We start from the raw sequence: 22,044 nt of genomic DNA, 5'->3' as shown, positions 1-22,044 counted from the left end.
AAATAGTTCAATGTTTGACGACCTGGTGAAAAATTGGCGCTTTTTATCGCAGTTATCTTTTTCCATGGTCCGCATAACACAAGTTTCTATGAAATACGTCCTTCACAACGAGCGCTAATAGGTCGGAGTAGTGTCAGTATAATTATGCTAATAGTGCCAGATCCAAATACCTTCATCAGAATGGCTGCTACATACATGAGTAATGTCGGCTCATTTATAACCATTCTGCACATCGCATATTTTCAGCGTGTATATATACACAACGTCTTTTCATCATAAAAATATCTATTCGTGGAATTTCACTGCTGGAATGTGCAATTACGTAATTTGATTTTTTTAAAATAAAAATCTCGGATTTAAATTTTTTCAAAATGATAACGATCTGGCGTAAAAAATAAATAATAATGTCAGGCAGTTTTTTCCCTGAGCCACAACTAAAAAAAACATCCAACCAAGAATTTCTATATATATATATTCATTTTTCAGAAAATAATTTTTCCGTAAAACCTATCGCGCATTTAAGATATAGAATATTGCTAACGAGATATACTTTCGTTAATAGGAGAGACATCTCTTCAAAGCAGTTCATTTTTCCATCTCGAAACTTGGATCAATCATCCGGTTTATTCCCTTTCGGAATATTTTTTTTCCTTACCCTTTGAATTTATGCATAAAAATATGAGTAGAGGCCACTTTAAACGGTAGTGAACTCAGGAACTTGGAGAATCTCTATTCGAAATTTAGTTTCCGGGTTGTTAGGGTTTCGTGATATTGAAGCATCCCGATGCCCTCGTTATGCTGAGAAATCATCTTCTTTTGAGACAGTTATGTTAGCTTCCATCATTCCAAGTTCAAGCATTTTCCCGGTCAACTGTACTTTTCTTCCCAGCAGTAGAGTCTGAAATAAAATTTGGAATATTGGTGGAGTGCAATATTTCTGAATGTTGCTCGAACTAACATACGCAAACCCATAAACTGAACAAGTTTCGTTCATCTCATGCAGTAGTTGTCATTTTTCATTTCGAAGTACGCTTCTTCATGTTGTTCGAGTGCTCTCTCGTGGTGAGGTCGAAAAACATATCTTATTTCCTCAACCATTTCATTCCATTATGGCAACTTATCGTGGAACGAGGCTATATACTAGGAAACTTTATCGGGAACTCGATGCAAATTAATTAAAAAAAAATCCAAATGTTCGCATAAATTCTATAATCATATCATTCAATATATTCTAACATTTTTTTTATATAAAAGTTTGACCTACACTTGGAAATGCATGCTGATACGGATGGAAAAAAAATAAATAAGCTTTTGGATATTTTATACATAAAAACAAACTATCAACGTTGTGATAACGAAATATTCATTTGATGTGAATATATCCGTTTGCATTCAGAATAATGATAGTTTTGAACATGATAATGATTATAATTCCGGATTTCATCGGACTGATAATTTCCAGTTAATAATCCAATTATATTATTTTAATTGTGCAACGTCAAGAGAGATGTCAAAAAATATTCAAAATGCGAGCATAAATTTCACTTATATAATTCGTCTAAACGTTAATAATATAAATTGATAATTATCCAAAAATAAAAAATAAACATTACATTTACAAATTTACTATATTAATTAAAGTAAGCTTTTTCATGTTATTCGAGTGCTCTTTCATGGTGAGGTCGAAAAACATATATTACTTCTTCAACCATTTCATTCCATTCTGGCAACTTATCGCGGAACACACACGAGGCTGTATTATATACTAGGAAACTTTGTCAGAACTTCGATGCAAATTAATGTTAAAAAAATCTGAATATTCTCATAATTTCTACAATCATATTATTCAATATATATTCTATCTTTTTTAAATAAAAGTTAGACTTGAAAAATCATGTTGATAAAGATGAAAAAAAATTCAATAATGCTTTGGATACTTTATACATGCAAAAAGAAAGTATCAAAATTCATAACGAAACATCCATTTGATGTGAACATAACCGTTTTACAAGCAAAATAACGATAGAGACTTCGTAACATGATAATGGTTATAATTTCGCATTTCTCTGAACTGATATTTTATATTATTCCAGTATCTCATGTAATTTTGTCATGTCAAAGAAATATCCAAAATACAAGCATTAATTTTAATTAGAAAATTGGTCAAATTTTTTTTTATTTAAACGAACAAATAACAAATTAACAAGATACAAATATACAATATACCAATATATAATATAATATACAATATACCAATATATAATATAATATACAATATACCAATATAGAATATAATATACAATATACCAATATAGAATATAATATACAATATACCAATATAGAATATAATATACAATATACCAATATAGAATATAATATACAATATACCAATATAGAATATAATATACAATATACCAATATATAATATAACATACAAATACAAACATAAGTTATACAAAGACAACGACACAAAACACACACACACATATTACATGCACTATGCGTCCCCAAGGGTCTGTATGGTCCTTCCAGCAGGCCTATATACAAATATATACCTATATGATTTTTATTACATGATTTTCTTCTTCAGCAACAGCTCAAATTTCTGAACATTATTCATTTGATTATGTTGGTTAATGAAATCCAGAATAATTCGAAATTCAGTTATAAACAATAAAAAACATATATGAATTAAGCTGGATTAATTAATCGAATTCCCTCTCTTATAGACATTCGCGATGTTCCATCAAACGATTTATTTGAATAAATTCTTCAATGGTGCGTATATATATGTAGCAATTATTACACATATACATTATTACTGAAAGCTTCAAATGAAAACAAGAGGATTATTTTTAAATCGGCATCTTTTCAAGTGTTCTATTACAATGAAAAATCAATTTTACAAAGTCTGTATGATTTCAGTCTATTTTTCCAAATGTTCAATTGTTTCAACTTTTTTCTAAGCAATGAAATGTCAAATAAAAAGCAATTTTTAGTCTGTCTCAAGAATAAGTTGGTAATAATTTGCACCCAGTTTTCTTCTTCTCGCAAATATTTTGCTTGTTTAGGTGTTTCTTCATCTTTCTTTGCCTTCAACATTAAGCATGAGAGAAAAAAAAAATTCAATCGGAAATTCACCATCATGGAACTTTTTTTTTATTCCTTTTACTCTTTCTCCCTTCCAACAACAAAGCAGATAAGACTTTTTTTTCAATAAGTCGTGTCTACCTGCTTTGAAAAGAGTGATTGCCTCTGAGAAATGTTCTTGAAATGTATGTTTTCAGTGAATTACTTTCCGTGTTGTTAGATTCGTTTTCGAATTTTCTATAGATGTTATTCAAAATTGCGTCAATACTTTCAAAGCGTTGAACCAATCTCATAACTTCTGTGAAAAAAGAAAAGTAATAATAACTTTTTTACTAAAAAGAATAATTTCCCCATAAAATTTGAGTTGTTCTGATAAACACAAACCATTCTTCACGCTACTGCACCGAATGCTAATTTGTGACTTCATTTACTCTATCTTATTGACGTTTAAGCTTATGGTGAACATCTACGGTTACAAAAAATAAAATCTATATACCTTTATTTACTCACAATTGAATCAAATTACATTCTGTAAGAATACGTTTTTATGAAATATTGAAATAAATTTTGTACCTTATATTTACTAAATGGTGTTTTTTTCATCACAATTAAACGCTAAACAGCAACGTTTCTGAATCATGCAGTTTAGCGTAACAACAAATAGGGACATTTTGCTGAATTTCGGCTGCAAATGCCTGCATGTTTACTGAATCTTCTAATATACTCGACGGAAAAACGTAATCCTTTTAATCCTTTAAGAGGCACAGCAGAGATCTCTAAAACTCTCCTCCAAAATGCTATATCTTTTTCCATGAAGTAGGTTTTATTCTAATTTTCAGCAGGTGCAAACTAAGGAGTTTTGAGAAAAGGTTACATTGAGAAATCTACCTTAAAAAGTATCTGGGCTTGTCATTGCTAAAATAAGAGGCTTTAAAGAGGCGAGATGTCTCGTCAATACCACTCAAAGGGTTACGTTAATACTGAGGTGAAATCTCTGTCAGCCACATTAGGTGACCACCCCTCTCCCGGTGATGAACTCTATTACCCCGTCTTGGGGGTAAAATTCTTCTAGTGCATTCCAAGAAACACCTCCATCGCAGTTGCTAAAAACGTCGTCTTGTAATCCGTTGGGTTCTTGAAAGGTTATTTAACTAACATGCAGAATTTTACCTCTCTTAACCACTTACTTTATGTGAATCGTGATGAACATGGTTCCTTAATTCTGTTCTTTTAACTGCTTACATTTGATGATACTTTAAAGTCGTAACTTTTCATTGTTTTTTCTTTCCCACCGAGATTGTTGCCTCAGTTTTTGGTGTCGTAGATGAAGTTTCTGGTAGTATAAGCTATATTTCAAAAGCCCGGTTGCACCAGGGTTTGTCAATAAAGCACTAAAGTTCTACACGAACATTTTCTGTGAATGCAGTTTTGTTCCTAGCATGGCTCAAGATATCTGTGTGGAGGGTATGATTTACTTTTCTTCCTGAATTGTTTTGCCGTTAGATTCTGTCGATTTCCAAGTTCAGCGAATTTCAAGGATAAAAACAAGAGAAAAGCAATACTTACAAGTGCTTTTATGTGGATATAGAACGAATAGTTCTGTTTTCCATTTTGCATTCATCATGAATTATTCGTCTGAGGACTTCTCACTTCGTCATTTTGGAGTTTTTTCCTTAGCTAAACCTACAACAAAATGCACTCTTGAAATTCAAAAGAAAAATCTTTTTAATAGTGTTTTGATCAAAATCAAAATATTTTTCAATTCCGATTTTATTTTAGTTTTGCAAAAAATTGAGTTTTGTTCACTTATAAACGTTTTGTTAATGAGATGGTAATCATCGCACAATTTATGATAATAAATCCAACACATGACTTCCAACTGTTTCTGTATATTCCTTCACAAGCAGTTACATAAATGTTGCAGAGTGTAATTTACAATTTTACAAGTCTGTATCGCAAGTGAAAGTTAAAATAAAGATTTAATGACAAGCGCATGTTTTCATTCTATACGGTATAAGTAGTTGATTCCTTCTTCTTCAGCATTTCGTTTTTTCGTACCATGGTCATTTTGTTACATAATGGCTCATCAAACTCGGTAGCTAGAACTTAAGGTTGGCACCGAAAGGTTTTTCGACTGTATTTATGCTCATATTCAGTTGATCAGTATTTGAACCATTCTTTTTTGAACTGACTATTGATATTCACACCGGTTTCGATTTTCTTTGAATTGAAAAAAAAGGAAGCGTTCACACACACACACACACATCAATCACTGCTGTCTGTTAATAGGGATAAAATCCGTACACATATTTTGTTGAGTAAAAATAAGCATGACGAAAGAGGAATGTCATGAAATGTTCTACGCTGAACATGAGCTTTCGTGAACTCAGGTCTCCTTCTACAGAAGAGTTGTCTCAGGAGTATTGTACAGAGTTTGTGCAGAAGTATTGTCTTGATGCAATATAATCACTCGCTGCTGAACGCACTGCAGAAGTCAGAAAATAGTTTTAAATTCATCCTGCGCTTTGGAATTCTGACTTTCCTTTGAAAAAGCGATAATACCCGTCCCACTGAATGCGAAACCTGCGTATATCGTGATAGATGCTTCTTCAGTCTATCTACTAAAGATACGTGTCTCAAATCGTGCCATGAGTGATCCAAGTTGAAATCTTTCTTATCAGAGAAACAATTTGTCACACATTCGTGACTCCAAAATATACAAGATAGAGCTCACAGTAATAAAGCTTGTTATGAAGTTCCCAAAGACATATCCACCGAACGCATTTTGCATCATCCAATGCTACCGCTTTCCAGGATACGTTGATTTACATATTGTAGTTAACCTAGACACTTCATACTGCCATAACTATTACACTATTACTTATATAAACGCGAACAGAAATAACACCAACATCTCTTTGTATTGTTTATCTTGGTCATTTAGTTCATTCCTTTGCAAAATGACTATTTCTTGATAAAACTCTGTAAATGACCGAAAATATCCATATATTTACTTGGAAATTAGCGGATGCCCTTAAAATTAATTTATTTTCATTTTCATCACGAATTTCATTCATTATTTATTTTCATTTTCTGTCTCATCACGAATTACATTCATTTTTTCCTTTCATTATTCGCTCTAAGACTCAGCAGTTCAAGGCTTCCTTACGAGAAAAATGAACGTCATAAGCATTTTTAGAACTAAGCGAATGGGATAAATGCTTACGACTTCAATACATGCCATTGCCCATGCGCAATTCAACTTTATGTAAATTTGTAAAACTACTCAATTTTTCAAAAGCTTGCCTTCAGATTTATCAGACAGCATTTTTCCAACCTTTTTTTTAATTCTCGATAGAATTTTCTGTGCATGATGTCCATCTCAAAATAATTGAACGAACGCGTTTTTTAGTTCTATAATTGTGGTTCAAAACTTTTTGGTTGCTGCTTTCGTTCAAACTTTATTTAAAAATATCCAGTCTCTATGTTTATAAGATACACTATGCGTCATGAAATTTGTTTTTTCTAATTTTTTTTTAGTACCAACGTAAGACATCAAAAGTCAAACAACAAACGTGTTTCAACCTTGTACTTTTTTCCTTTATTCCTTTTCCACAACTTTATATCGATTTTCTTCGTGTAGCTAAAATTAAATTGGTTATTCAATTAATTCGAGCGTCAATTCAAATTAATTCGAGTTTTCAAAAACAATAGTATAAAATTTATAAAAATTTCTTGGATTCAAATCTTAACAAAATGTGTTTTCAAATATCTGCATAAGTTTCATTAATATAAAAGCATTGAGCATGAAAAGAATATTTGTAATTAGAAACTGCTGAAATAAAATTATAGCTCATAATTGAAGCAATTTACTAAAAGTAATAAATATAATCGAAACATTTCCGAAAATAACCACAGAAATGATCAAATTTTCATCAATTATCAACACAATGACTATACAAAATATAAATTTATAGCACTTCATAATCAATCAAAAGTACTTAGGGATTCATTTATCAAGACGCAAAAATGAATAAATCATTTTTTCATCAATAAATTACTTATCCCATACATATTAATTTTTTATTTCATCAATCCATATTTCATCTATACAGTTATATCCACTCATGACACATATACATAAAGACTTACATAGTAATTAGAAAAAAAAAAGGAATTACCTGTAGCACCTCTCGGCATAATGAAGAAATGCGGTTTTTTCCTTCTTGTTTTCCACCCTATCTGCCTCTTTCGTACAAAAATAGCCAATTAAATTACCTCACAAAAAAAAAGTAATCAAAAAGAAAAACGTGTAGAAAAAATCAATGAAAAGGTAGGTTATGCAAATTCTTCTAATTTGAAGCTCCAATCAAAGATCTGCTTCATGTGTGATAGTAGCTCGTCCCAAATTAAGTAAAATGAAAAAGAAAGTGATTGCAATAAAAAAAAATTACTTGAAGGACTGAAAATGTGCGTAATGAGCAGTTAATGTCCCGTGGATTGTTCATGTGCTCAAGGAAAAAAAATGTAAGTCGCTAAAAAGAGGTTTTTTTTTAGAAAGACAAATCTGTAATTAATTACAACTAATGGGGAAGAGAAATGAAAGAATGCTAACTGTACTAAATTGAAGCTCTAGAATGAAATTTTTGAATTCATTCAAGAACAAAAAAGATTGGGTACGCATAAAATTTCCTACTTCATTTCAATCTTGTTAACTTTCAATGGATAAACAATAAAGACGGTAAATAGTAATAAAAACGTAAATTTGCCGTAAGCGGATGAGAAGAAAAAAATATATATATATATCGAGGGAAAATAAAAAGACATTAATTGCAATCACTTGTGACACCGCTTCGGCCACAGTTTTCTAACCTTTCATTAGTCAAGCGACTTCTTGAAACGAAGTCTTCCGAAAGATTTTTGTCCGTAATCTTCTTCGTCCAGTTAATAAAAAAAAATCGTCCAGTTGGAAAAAAATAATAATATATAAATAAAAATATATACGTGTTTTTTTTAGCCCCCCCTAGAGGCAATAAATTTTGTTTTATACCAGAGTAGCACATCGTGAGTTTTTTTTAGAACTTATTACTCCAACGTGACATAATAAGCTCCTCTAGCAGTTAAACAATTATTATGTTATTGTTATTATTTTTTCTCTTATCCTATCTTCTATCTCTTACTTCTTTCATACACACGTTTAACTCGATGGAAGCGTTGAAATATTGGTTTCACTAGCACCGTTGGTTTGGGAAGACAGGGATGAAGATACATGATGAAAGGTAAAGTGCGAAAAATGAAGCACAAATGAGGCGTAACGTATAAAAGGAATGCGCCTTTTCACACAAGAAACGGAGCTGCTCTAGTGAATAGTGACAAAAATAAACTTCCATAGCCCGAGGACGAAACCATTCCGTCCACTTTTTTATTATTATTTCTCAACTTCAGTTTTGATATAACAGTTAATTTGAATGTAGAAAGAATTTTCTCAAATCTCTTTGAAGTTTTCATTTTTATTTTATGTCACTCCATTTTGATTACGTATCTTAAAAAGTAACTTGAAGATATATAGTGATATTTATAGTTATTTACTCAAATAATAAAAAAATACATTTTTTTAGTTTCAACATTTTTTTTATATTTAAAGATTGAAACCATTATTTTTTCGGAAAATACGATTTTATTTATCCATGAGAGTTATTTAAAATTGGAAAAAATATAATGAATACTAATTATTCTATATTTTTTCTGATAATCATTATTTTTAATCACGTTTCTTCATTTACACGAAAATATGAGTTATTATTTTTATTTCTATACAATTATTAATATTTTTTTAATCGCGTGCGGTATTTGTACTATAAAAAGTGCTAATCGTAATTTAGGAGAGATTATCTGGCTTAGTGTGCAGAGATTCAAATATATTAAGTACTCGTGAAAAATTTCACTATAATTTATTTTTCTTTAAATTTGTTGTATTGAGGAAATTTTTGGAAGACGTAAATTTTAAAAATTATTATCGGTTATTATACAAAAAATCATTATTTTTATCCAATCTTTAAAACGATTAATTTTCAATAATTATTTACTCGTATTCAAAAGTGAGTACATAATTATTCATTATCAATTTATATGTTAATTCATAGAAGTTTTATTTATTCATTAAGAGGTAGGAGATCAATCTATCTTTCATTATTTTTCTAAAATTTTTAATAATATGCGTTATTATACTATAATAACTAAGCTTTCAAGTGAATAAACATCGAGAACGGAAAATATAAGTTTAATACGTCATTTTCCTATTTATAAGATTAACCACATATAATTAAATTCTAATTTAAGCTTTTCAATAACTTTTCATAAAATGACATGAGTAATATATAAAACAGTAATTACAAGGACATTATTGGTTTTTCGTTAGAGATAAATAAATAATAGATATTGTAATTTTTTTTCATTCGAAGTCAGGAGAGTGTATATAGTAAAGAAAATATTCAGAGCATTTTTTTTATAAATCAATAATTTTTCTCATTTATTAAGCACATTTAATTAAAGTTAAAGTGAATAAACGAGGAGTTATAAAATACCGAAAATTTATTTATTATCCATTTTTCTCTCGTCTCCTTACATATTCGCCGTGAAGTTTTTACTTCGTTTCGAAAAACAGAGATGGCGTCACAAAACGAATCACAAAACACGTGAGAGGAGTAGTTATTTACAGCCAGCGAAAATACAATATATATCCTTAGAGCTATTTCGTATATATATGTTATTTTTTATTCCAGAAATAGAAACATTATGATCAGATCCCATATGAACCCATCGTTTTACAGTGTTGAAACTATAAGTTTTTTGAATATTTCAATACACGACATTCAACATAAAAAGTAAAAATAATTTTGAATCATTATTTATTTCAAATCCATATTTATCGGAAATATTTTATTTATTAATAACATTACTTTCGAATGTTGAATAATTATCGCAAAACTGAATTTATAGAGTTGGCTTTTCCTCACTTTACATGTTAATGCAGTGAAGTATGTTTTACAGTCTGATTGCTATTGCTCTCGCTTGTGTTGAACGCTATACAAATACTGTATTAATTTCATGAAAAATATAAAAAGTCAGAATCAAAAAAAAAAATCATTTATTAAATTTCGGTCAATAATTTGTACTGTTTATTTTGGAAGTATAATTCAAATGATTTAAAGTAGTTTAGCATGAGTGTCTTCTCGTATAAAATTTCCTGTCCACAATATGCAAATATGTTCTTCAATTTCATGATATTTAAAAATTATTATACAAATATACGTTAAATTTCTTTGAAAAAAAGGCGCAATAATATAATTTCGTTAAAACATAAGTTGATATTTATCAGTGACGTAATGAAAGACGAAAGTCATAAAAGATAAAATAGATGCAGATGAATTCACATTTACCTACAGTGATGAGTATTCGGTATCTAGTAAGGGTTTTAACAACTGTGTTTGCAAATTGATATTTGTCTTTATCAGATTTGCTTTCTTTTTCCTCGAATAAGGGTCCGATTGGAAATTGTAATTATTTTTCAATGAAATAAAAAAAATATCTACATTTTGCTTTATGTGTCCTATAAAAGTAATAGATATTCATTGCGGAAATGTTTATTTTGTATGTGTGCGTACACATCATTTTTGAATCAATTGAATATTATATGAAAGCATCTTCCACATGAATCTTTCATTGTTCAATATGTACGGCATAAAAAAGCATAAAAATAATTAAGTGAGACGAGCAAATCAAGATAATTGAGTTATGGTGATCTTTAATCAATAAAGAAATGAATTGATTCTAACACTACCGTATTCCTTATCCCCATTAGTCGGCATGCCACGAAACAGTGAGGGCGGCATTCCGAGAAATTTTAGTGATTCTGAAAAATTCTTAAGTACTATTTTACTTTGTTCTGAAAATCCATTGAATTGGCTGAATGTATTCTGTGATTTTTCTGGAACCTCGTTTTTCCCAGCATGACGGGAACAGACCAGTCCCCAATTGTAAACTGGTGACCCTCGAGTTTTCCGACATGCCGGCTAATGCGGAGGAATATGGTAAATTTCTCTGCCACACAGAGATTGCGTGGAAAACCATTCGTAATTACTATGCACTTTAAAATAGCTCAGTTTTTCGATTTTATCACATGAAGGAAGCTGCGATTATTTTCATCTAAGCAAGGTAAAGACGATCATTGTTGTGGAACAGAAACGACTAATGAAATACGCTTACATCAATATCATTATGGAATTTTTTGAAATTTTTTTGAAATTTTAAAACAAAAACTAACGTTTTGGTATTCTTCATGGAAGTGACGGGGACTCGAACAAATAGCGAACGTTGTAAACTTATTACTTTTGAAACTTAAGTTAATAATTCATGTCTATTAATGTCATATTATCCGAAGTTGACAGGTACAAGTACTACTTTCCTATATCTCGCTTGTCAAGTTGCTAAAAGAATTTATGACGTGGAAGTACTGTCAAACTTCTGTACGGGAAGTTCCTTGTTTGCAGCTTGTTCTTTACTCGTAATCAATTAATATATTCTATTTCTTTCCGTTTTCTTAATTAACACGCCTGTTTACTTCTAGTGAAGTTGACAGGTAGCAAAGAAGATAAATAAATAGAAGTAACGCGGTGCCCTACCAGAATGAAATATAATAAATTTTTCCGCACGAAAAGTTCCCTCCGGGATGGGAAGATGGATATGATATTTTCTTTGCCCTTTGAAATTAATGAAATTCCAAGACTTACTCTCTTCGAATTCAAAAGCCCGAAAAAGAGAAAAAAGTATAAAAAGTAAACAGTTATTTCTTATTTCTGGATTTTTTCCCCCTTGGATAAAAAAAATGACTTTCAGGGTTTAATTTGTGAAGTTTCCTACTGGGAATGCTACTCTGAATCCCTTATCAAGTGTTCTCATCAACGTGCTGAATAGTATCTTTGTCTGAAAAAAAGTGTCTTTCTGGATTACCTGACATCAAAAAGACAATTCTGACAAATCTTTCCAGTTCAAATTAAGTATTACCATGTCTCGTTGTTTTATTAGTACCCGGGGAATGGATTGTAATCTTGCCAACCGGTCACGCGAAATTCACAAGATGACATATGTTTATACACACACATGTATTTGTCCCATCTATCTTTTTTTTTCAATGTCTGGTTCAGTGCAGACACAAAGGATGAAATAAGTTTCTTTCAAAGGCATGTCCTTGATTAATTCTAGATGCACAACGTAACTGCCTCAAGTTATGTGATGAGTTTTCTGTTAAGAACTGAAAGAAAAAATGTCAAAACAAGCGAACCCACATTCGTTTGTCTTAAAAAAATTTTTTGGAGATAAAATTATAACACCCACACAGATGGATGACAATTAATACATGCATTAATCAAAACCGAGCCACCAATTCCAACAGCATGGTTGAATTATGTAAAGCCGAATGCAAAGTTTGAAAATATCTATATGCTATATGTATATTGAAATTCAATTTTCTTTTCTTCGTCCACGACTTTCTTGATTATAACAAAACGGTTCCAGATCTTGGGTCGTGAATTCTAACATAATTGATACGTTTAAAAAGAAGCATGATAAGCATAGTAGGACAAATCGTGAAGCTATTCATGCTCAGATTAAGACAACCATAATCTTTTTTATGGGTAGTATATTATATATAATTAATTGTTAGTTTCTTTTCTTTCGTGATATATGCTTTTATATTGGATTGCTGTATTTTTGTTATATATATTTGACATACAAATTTTTATGGGCATCTTTTCTCAGCCACCTCATTGGGCAATTTGCCTGCTGAAGATATACAAACACAAATAAATACAAATACAACGCCACAACAGGCAAAATGCCCAACGAGGTGGCTGAGAAAAAGATGCCCATAAAAATATGGATGTCATATATTTCAAAAATACAGCAACCCAATTAAAAATGCAATTAATAAAAATTATATATTAATAAATATATACACGTGACAAAATATTATACAATGCCCATAAAGAATACTTATGGTTGTCTTATTCTAAGTATGGACAGCTTCTCGATTTACCCCAACATGTTTATCGTATATTTTTTTAAACGTGTCAATTGTGTTACAATTATTATATATCATATGTTATTTTTATTTTATATATATGTCTTTCATTCATACTATTCCAAATTGATGTTTGTGTGAATCAATCTGTTCAACACCTCATTGTTCTTGCTATGATTCAAAAAGTACTCAAATTTTATTGAAAAATGAATATCAAAGAGTAACAACAAATAAACATATGTGATGGATAATGATTTGCTAATTTTAATTTCTATTAAGCAGAAAATTTTAAACACTATCATTATCTGAAACATAAGAATTTTTTGCTAGTATTTAAAACATTGGTATTTTGAACAAAAAAAACGACCACGTCGAAATGTAAGCTATTGGCATTTAATGATAAAAGCACACACACACACACATAAGTTCCTATAAAATGATAGTCTCTACACGTGCACATATATACTGCTCAAAAAAATTAGGGGTAATGTAGTTTTTATTTTATTGTGATTTTTCAACATTTTAATTGATAAAATATTGACAAATAACATTGTTAGATATTCACAAGTGTTAATCATATTGTACCACAAGAGTCAATCATCAATTAAATTTTAATAAATTTAATTAAATAATACATATTCCTTAATTCTTTTGAGTGTCATGTTTACCTACTAAATTATTGAAAGTATTTGTTTCGTAATATCCATTGCGTGTTAATTAAACTTCATATTCTTATGTTGTTTCAAGACTTTAATTTATAATTTAAAATCATTTCTTAGGACGCCGAAAATGCGATAGGCACCATGAATGGACAATGGCTGGGTAGCAGAGCGATTCGGACTAACTGGGCAACAAGGAAACCACCTGCCAACCGCGCCCAAAACGACAGTAAGTTATTTTTTCAAATTTGATGAACGTGAATATTCTATATATTTTGCCCCTGAAATAAAAATCTCATTTCCTTTCAAATTGGTGAATTTTTATTTCAACAAATTTTACAGTGGTTGAAAGGTCTGATAAAGCAATGCTCCGTAGTCTAGAAGTTTCAGGGCTCTAAAAGTTTCCTGCCCTGGGATATTCAGCAATTTATAGCAATTAGCCCAACCACAACAAGGATTCTCGGGAAATTTCTCGGTTATTTTGGATATCTTTCTGTTATTTTATGCACTTTATTTGGAGCATATCCAAAAGTCCTTTTGTGTAATCTATGTCAATTTTTTTCGGACTTTTTCAACCAGTAATCAAATCGAGATTGCAGCACAAAAAACTGAAAAAGTGCGTGGTATAATATATATTTTCTGATTATATACTTTACGCAAAGTAGGCTTTATAAATAACAAACAAGGCATCTCATCTTTTTTTCCTCATAATGTTCTTATGAATAATAAATATCCTCATGAGCTAGTACTAAATTAAGGGTTCAAACAACATTTACAAAAGATACAATACAGGCATTACAAGGGAAAACAATATCTCTCGTCGCCAACTTATTTTTTGTATGCATCAAGTACAAACTTCCAGAAAAAATAATAAATAATTGCTTAATTTCTCAAACGACTAAAAAATTTGAAACATCCTAAAATGAACTACATACAATTTCAAATAAAAATGTGTTGAATTCATATGTAGAACAGCACATCAAACGCATTGATAACCCTGATTTCGTTAATAAAAGTTCCGATCAGAATTCTAACTCAACAAAAACTTATGTGTAAAAAAAATCTATGATATAACATATCGTAAACTGGGATGACTCTGTCACAGATTTTGGACATTTTTTGTGTTATCTCCCTTGTGAATTAATATTTTCTACTGAAGGTTTTACCATTAAACAGAAGAAGTTTTTAGTTATTTGGTCATGCAAGAATAATTGTTTTATAACTTATTATAATGGAGAAAAATGAATGTCACCCAAGTCACTTCAATTGAAGAAGTGATCGCTCTATTGGCTTGATATTTCGCTTCTTGAAGCGTATGTTTCCATCTCACTCAACGGGAAATAATTAGAGACAAATAAAAAAAAAAGTACTAAATACACTTTTTTTATTATAAATATAAATATACAGGGAGTTACTCTTGTGTCTGCAATGTAAATCTGCCTAATCAAAGGTGCCTGTTTTAATGTTAATCTTTAAACGTGGTGTTAATCTCTTAAACTAATTTAAAAAGTCAATCTGATCTTCTCTGCAATTTCTATAGCGCCTGGAGCCTAACATTTTCTTATATGTCCGTTACATCTGTATAACTGTGTGTGTATGTGTAACCCGAATACAAAATATTGCCCACGATTCGCGTCACAAATATTAACCATTTCCCCGATTACAAATCCAGTATTTAACAAACTTTTAAATCAGATTAATTATCATCTACAGTTAAAACAATAAGAATGATTACCAAAGCAAAATTTTATCGAGACTGTAAGATGCATCCACTAAGCATTGTGAACAAAGTTTTGCAGTTTTTCATTGAACCTTAAAACACGGGTTATGAAAAAAGTAGGCGGGATAATTGTGAGAAATTCGGACACCATTTTTTTAATCATGGAGGCTCACTCTCTTACGGCTGGACTTGCAATCGCCTTTCTATTTCATTTACAGTGACTATGATGTTATCTATAAAATAAGAAATTGGAGTATGTACCCAATTCACCCCACCAACCACCAAAACACCCCAGTTTACGGTATCGTTTCATCTATACACATCATTTAATCTTGGTAATTACTTTTAAAATTGTCTTCTTTTACTTAACGTAATAAATAACGATTCCAGTTATAATCTCAGCTCATCTGGGATTTCATACCCTAGATGATGCAATCATCCGTAATAAGAAGAAAAACGTGAATTTCAATTACAAGAGACTCAAAGCGAAGCCATCAAGATGAGTGCATAATACCTAAATAGTCTGTTCTCCATTTTCCCATTCCAGAACTCAATCCTCTAGGTTCCATTTTCGTCTTTCATTTCCCTCCCTATACACGTTTTTTTTTCTTCCATTCTTCATGATCTTTCAACTTATACTTAAAAATGAAGTAAAAATTCGGTTTTTATTTTTTTTCATAGATAAAAGCGGAAGATGTTTAACCAATTTCCCCTTCTCCATCTTACATACACACACTCAAGAGTACTATTTTTATATTACCCACTTCATCTCCATTATAAATCTAAGTAACCTTGGTATAAGAAAAAAATACCCTTTTTTTTTTCTTCTTAGCGGTGGCTTTTAAACCTTCCAACGAAGGTCCCTGAGCTGATCACTGCGCGACAAAATAAAAAGGATTACAGCCTCTGCTCGACGAATTCAATTTCGCACCAAAGAATTACGATGAAATAACGGTGTTCTTTTGTTATTCTCTGAAATACGTTTATGCTACAAATCTCATTTTTTAAAATCAAATGAGAATGATATTCCCATTGTTGAAAGTTTTTATGGATTTTTTTCCCCTATTCCCTTCCTCACATGCCGCACATTTAATGGAATGAATACAATGCGAGTATATATTTTTTTCCACGCGTGAAAGAAGAGCGTAATAGCGAAGCATTATTCAAGCGCATTTCTCCCGATCCTTTTTTTTTTATTTTATTCCCGCATTTTGATTTATCGTGTAGAGACCTAGTTACCCGATAAACGCATGACTTAATTTCCTACTATTTGGAGGGAAATGACTTCGTTTGTGCGTATGTATATATATATATGTATCCATACATATATGGTGCCAGAAATTTTATGTTTTGTAATTACCCTATCGCATTAGAAATGCATTGACTGGGATAAGTATAGTGTATGATGATGACGTAGCATTAAAAAAAACTTTCACATAAATGTTTTATTCATTCTGAATAGAAAGGTACTCGAGTTGCATCTGAATTGAGAATATACATGTAGAAAAACAATCGATATAACTCGCATTGGGTGACTGTACAGAATTTTATCCCAGAAAAGTCAGTAATGTGTGCTGTTTAAAATAAAGTTAAATGTTGGTAATTTTTTGTTATGCGCGTGTCCTTATGAGCATTAAATTTTCAAAATTGTTTGCTTGCTAGAAAGCTTACGTAATCCCGTTTGTCTTCTAAAGTTTTAAACGTTTCAACGAATAGCGTTCTTTCAAAAGTCGCACAGAGGAGATTTGATAATCTGTCAAAGTATAATAAGCGCGTTGCTCAATATGTCACAGGTACGGTAAGTTTTAACTATATAAACACATCTTATTGTGATGGAATTTAATGCTAGCCATCGCCTTCAGTAGGGATTTCGTGCAGGAAAATGTTGCTTAAAATACTGTTTTTCCATTTTATTTTTAAAGTACAATCCGATTTTAGTCTCAAACTCACCTAAACAATATGTATAGCTATCAATCATTGATGGTTTTTCTGATGTTAAAAGTTCTCACCTCGTATTTTTTCCACGAAGACAAAAATAAAGAATCCAACATTACTCATCACGTTGGATAGATATATCATAACCTCACCCACGACATCGTACTCTCCCATGATCTCTGTCACATGACTAATTCTAATCGTTCGTGCAGAAAGTATATGTTATTTGATTGATCTTATTTATTCCTCTTCCTTTGTCCACGGATAAGCACCGTATTGATTTTCATCAGTTGTCTCAGTAACCAGCTAATAAAGTCATGCAGTCTACACCTTAATACCTAGTCAGTGAGAGGTGAAGGGACCGTGTCCGTATTACTTCGGAGTTTTCTTTGTGGTTCGATTTCTATTTTTTCTGGACGTAACGAATAATATAAAGACAATTCTTTCAATCGTCATTACTTTCATACACGTAACGTCGGGCATAAGAAAAGTAAGATAATGTGAGAACCAGAATCCCGATATTAGTGATCGAAACTTGTTAGCATGAGACGATTGCAGGGTATAGAAAGCATTAAAAAATATTTTTTTCTTGATACTGCATTCAAAAAGTTAAAATAGTTATAATGTTTAACACTCATAAATACCGACTAGATAATTGCAAAATCAATTAATTTTTGCCATGGAAATAAATATGCTTAACCCTTTAATTGGTAAGCATTGATTGAAATATATAGAGGAGAAATTTTTTTAGGGGTTATATTAAACAAATGAGGTACCTGAATGCTATTACATATATGACAAAAAAAAATAATTATTGTCAAAATTTTAAAAATATGGGATGTTGCACTTCAAGGAATGTTTTGTATTTATAAGATTTACGTAAATTTCAAAAACAGTATAAAAATGTCATTTATTGTTTGCCAACTTAATTTTGTATCATCGTTGAAGAATGCACAGCATGTCCTCCTCACTTGGTATTTTCCTCTAAAATGCAAGGGTCAAAAATCGTTCTTGCTTTTAGCTTGTCAAGAAATAGGAGACATATGTATTTTTAAGCCATTCTGCTGGTCATTATAGAAACTTCATGAACAGCTCACAAGTGAAAATCGAATGTTGAGGAGTTGCTTAGAAGCATGAATGCCGTAACGAGCTCAAAATATGCATGCCTTTGAAAAATATGAGAAACTCATGTTGCTTTTATAAGAGTAGCATGGCCAAATAAAAGGTTGAGTGAGATGCTGTATCTCGTGAAAATATTCGCTAGGACTCTGCATCACCAATTATATTAACTCTATTTTACTTTTAAAATACATACAAATATATAGTTTTTGTGAAATGCTTCCCACCCTGTAGGTCAATATTTTCTTTCATCTGCCAGACAATATCAGGATTTCCTTTATCGAACGTACTTTCCCATAAAAGAAAGAGCATAAAAACTCCCTTTCTCACGTTAGAAAGTTTTTCTTTCAAGATAACTCTGTACTAAAACCTGATGTATGAAGCTATAACCGTTATCTAATGTCATCTTGTTCCTCTGAGATCAAGTCATAATAATCCTGCCAGAATGTAAGATGTTTATTTAACATTCGACGTAGAAAATAATTCAAAAATGCCGGCATCAATAAAAAGCAGCGAACAATCCGTCAAACTTACGCTTTTTTTTTATAAATCAAGACATGGTAATGCTCTCAAGGGAGACATAACGTGATGCTGTTAAAATCTCTTATATAGTGCCTTTATGAATAGCGCATGTATACAAGAAGTTCACAATACACTCACGACCATGAAATTTCTCGTGCATATCTTCATTGTGAGAAGTAAAAAATAACATAGATATACATTCACAATTTATGGTTTCTAAAAATACGCTTGCATATTAGATCTTCCACATTCGAATAAAATCGGAAGTATTTATAGTTCTCAGATATTAGTTATAATTTGGAAGGAATGTTGCGACCTCCGAGGCATCAAAAAGTCAACTGATCAAAAATTACTCTAAAATTTTATTTTATTGCATAGCAAATGCAAAAAAAAAATCACGTCAGTCAGTCAAGCCAGTGGTTCTCAACAGGGTGCCATATGGCCCCCTTGTGGTCCTGGAGCATTTTAAGGTGTTTGGGGGCCACAGAGGGCTGCGAAAAATCAAGCTTTCAAGTGCTATATGGTACGGAAAAAAAGCATGACTATATTCGGAATCTATCAGAACTCACTGCCTATAGAGCCAAGGCTATTTTAACAAATGGGCCTATCTGAGCTTGGGTCCGAGAACCTTCTTAGACTCATGTTGTCCACGGAGAGACTACATGATGAGATCTGGTACTATGATTTTCTAGCGTTAGTATGTAAATATATAAGACGTATTAATTTCAGCCAAGTGTATGCCTATATCATTATTATCGTTGGGGCTGCCACGATGATCAGATGGCGTTGTATAGAACTTCCATAAGATAGATGCTTACTGAAGCCCAGGGTCTACAGATGAATCCAGGGGTCCGAAATTATTTAGAGAATTTGCCTATAAATTTACACAAAACATCTATGAAATGATTAGAAAGTGCCCGTCCCTAGACAATAGCGTATTTACGAGAGGGTGGAGGGAGGCAACGTATGCTATATCTTAGGGCGACATGTTTGAGGAATTAGAAGTCAAGAAAATTAGACTAGAACAGGAGGAAAGCGGAGAAATTATAAATCCACCTTTGCTCTCGGATAAAGGTGGATGGGGGTCCTGAATAAAACAGGGGGGGGGGGGGCACGAGAAGAAAATATGGTTCGAATGAGGCGATGGGAAAAAAACCATTAAGAAAGACTGGGTTAACCGGTTCCTCAAAAATAAAACAAAAAAAATTGAATGACAGCGTAAAACTATCAAAGATACGAACTTCGAACACGTTTTTCTGAGATCGATCATTGAAAAAAAATCTTCACGAAAATTTCTGAAATTTTCTAGAGATGATATTGACTTGGTTCAGTGGAATTAAATCCCATTCAGCAATTGACTGATGGAAAGTATTTACTAAAAAATGTTGAATACAAATTTTTGAAACATCTTTTATTCAAGTTTTAAAATTCATAAAATCTTGGTGGTCAGATATATATAATGTTACAATAAATGGTTAGGTTTCTCGGAGGCACCCGAGTCCTTGTGGACAATGTGCTTACATCAGCTAGTGTGACAGAGCCTCGGTGTCTTTCGGTTCCTGTCACTATCAGACATAAACAGTGGTCAGATATCCACGTTCAAGATTCATTTTACTAACATGTGGTGTATAAATATTTCCACTACAATTCAGAAATTTTGGTGCACTAGTTTCATTTTTTTATCTTAATGGTGAGCAGCAAACTGTCGATCTGATGAAAACTAGTTCAAAGTTTATTCATTGGATATTTTTACACTGTAATACATTTCTTTTTTCGTCTTATTTTGACCAATTACCTGTTGACACAAATTTGATTTGCAATTAAGTGAAATTTTTTTTAGTCATTTTTGAAATGATCGATTTTTTCAAGCCCCAGAGGTTGTGACAACCTTTAAGCGAGCTAACGTTTCAGCACGTTGACTAATGTTAAATCAAAATATTATATTGTGATCATAGGCGGAGACAGACTTGGAAGTCTGGGAGGGCACGATGATGATGATGTCAGTTCATATATACATATATACATTAGATCAATCGACTCCACCTTTGACGCGGAGGGCAATTGCCCCCCCCCAATATCCCCGCCCATGATTGTGTTCCCCCCTCTTATGCTAAAAATATGAATGTGCAAATTTGTTTCGAAAACTTGGGAAGTCACGTTTGAATGTTTACTCTACCCATGTTACTCTATGGATTTCATTTTAATAAAATATTTTGTAACATGTTTTTCAAGAGGGGATACATATTCGGGTTTCTGGAAAAACTTTGATAACAAGATGAGTTATCCAACCAGCTGATAACCCAAAAAAGTGAAAATTTACGCATTCGTGTCTCTGACATAAGGAGGACGATGTGTTTATTGAATATACTTTTTGTTCTATCTTTTTATGGAGTGCAGATTCCGAAATATATGTTTATGTCATTTATACTACATACTTGTCCTTTTTTTTCTCTCTTTATTTAGCTAATGCGAAGCCCCTTACTTTTGATGAAGTGTACAACCAATCTAGTCCTACCAACTGCACAGTCTACTGCGGCGGGATCACTCAAGGCTTGTCAGGTAATCTTATCTAAAATGAGGTGTGTTTCATGTTATATCCTGTATTGTAATCCGACAACTGAAATTTCATAATCACTAGTAGATACAAGCTATTCGCATTGTGTTTGATATGTTTCTTGCAACAATAATTCTCGAATCCACATTTAAGTTATTGTCATGAATGCTAAAAATATTCTTGTGATTTAATTTTTTAAGAAGTTCGTTTCCAGAATTTTGCAGGAAAAAAAAGAATGTTAAATAATATATTTTTTTTCTTTCTAGGTGAGTTCAGTATTGTTTGATTTATCTGTGCTCCACATTAGCGTGTACAACATTATGATACTATAGAGGCTGGAACAAACGCGTTGTGTGAAACAAGATAC

At 31.5% G+C, this 22,044-nt stretch overlaps 1 protein-coding gene across 9 annotated transcripts in view; it reads left to right on the top strand.

Annotated features, from left to right (window-relative positions):
- Window positions 1-22,044, top strand: part of LOC149085105 (nucleolysin TIAR-like) — an 860,358-nt gene that overhangs the window by 771,995 nt on the left and 66,319 nt on the right. For all 9 annotated transcript variants that reach the window (XM_089232912.1, XM_089232908.1, XM_089232907.1 and 6 more), the window contains 2 exons: window positions 13,948-14,056; window positions 21,587-21,682. In XM_089232912.1, the coding sequence (XP_089089038.1) occupies window positions 13,948-14,056; window positions 21,587-21,682 (205 nt within the window). The remainder of the gene's footprint in view (window positions 1-13,947; window positions 14,057-21,586; window positions 21,683-22,044) is intronic.

Source organism: Pholcus phalangioides, unplaced genomic scaffold, assembly GCF_987345545.1.
Source record: "Pholcus phalangioides strain wild (caught in Gottingen) unplaced genomic scaffold, Ppha-v1.0 ptg000007l_1, whole genome shotgun sequence".
Lineage (NCBI taxonomy): Eukaryota > Metazoa > Arthropoda > Arachnida > Araneae > Pholcidae > Pholcus > Pholcus phalangioides.
This window is presented reverse-complemented; position numbering and strand designations above follow the sequence as displayed.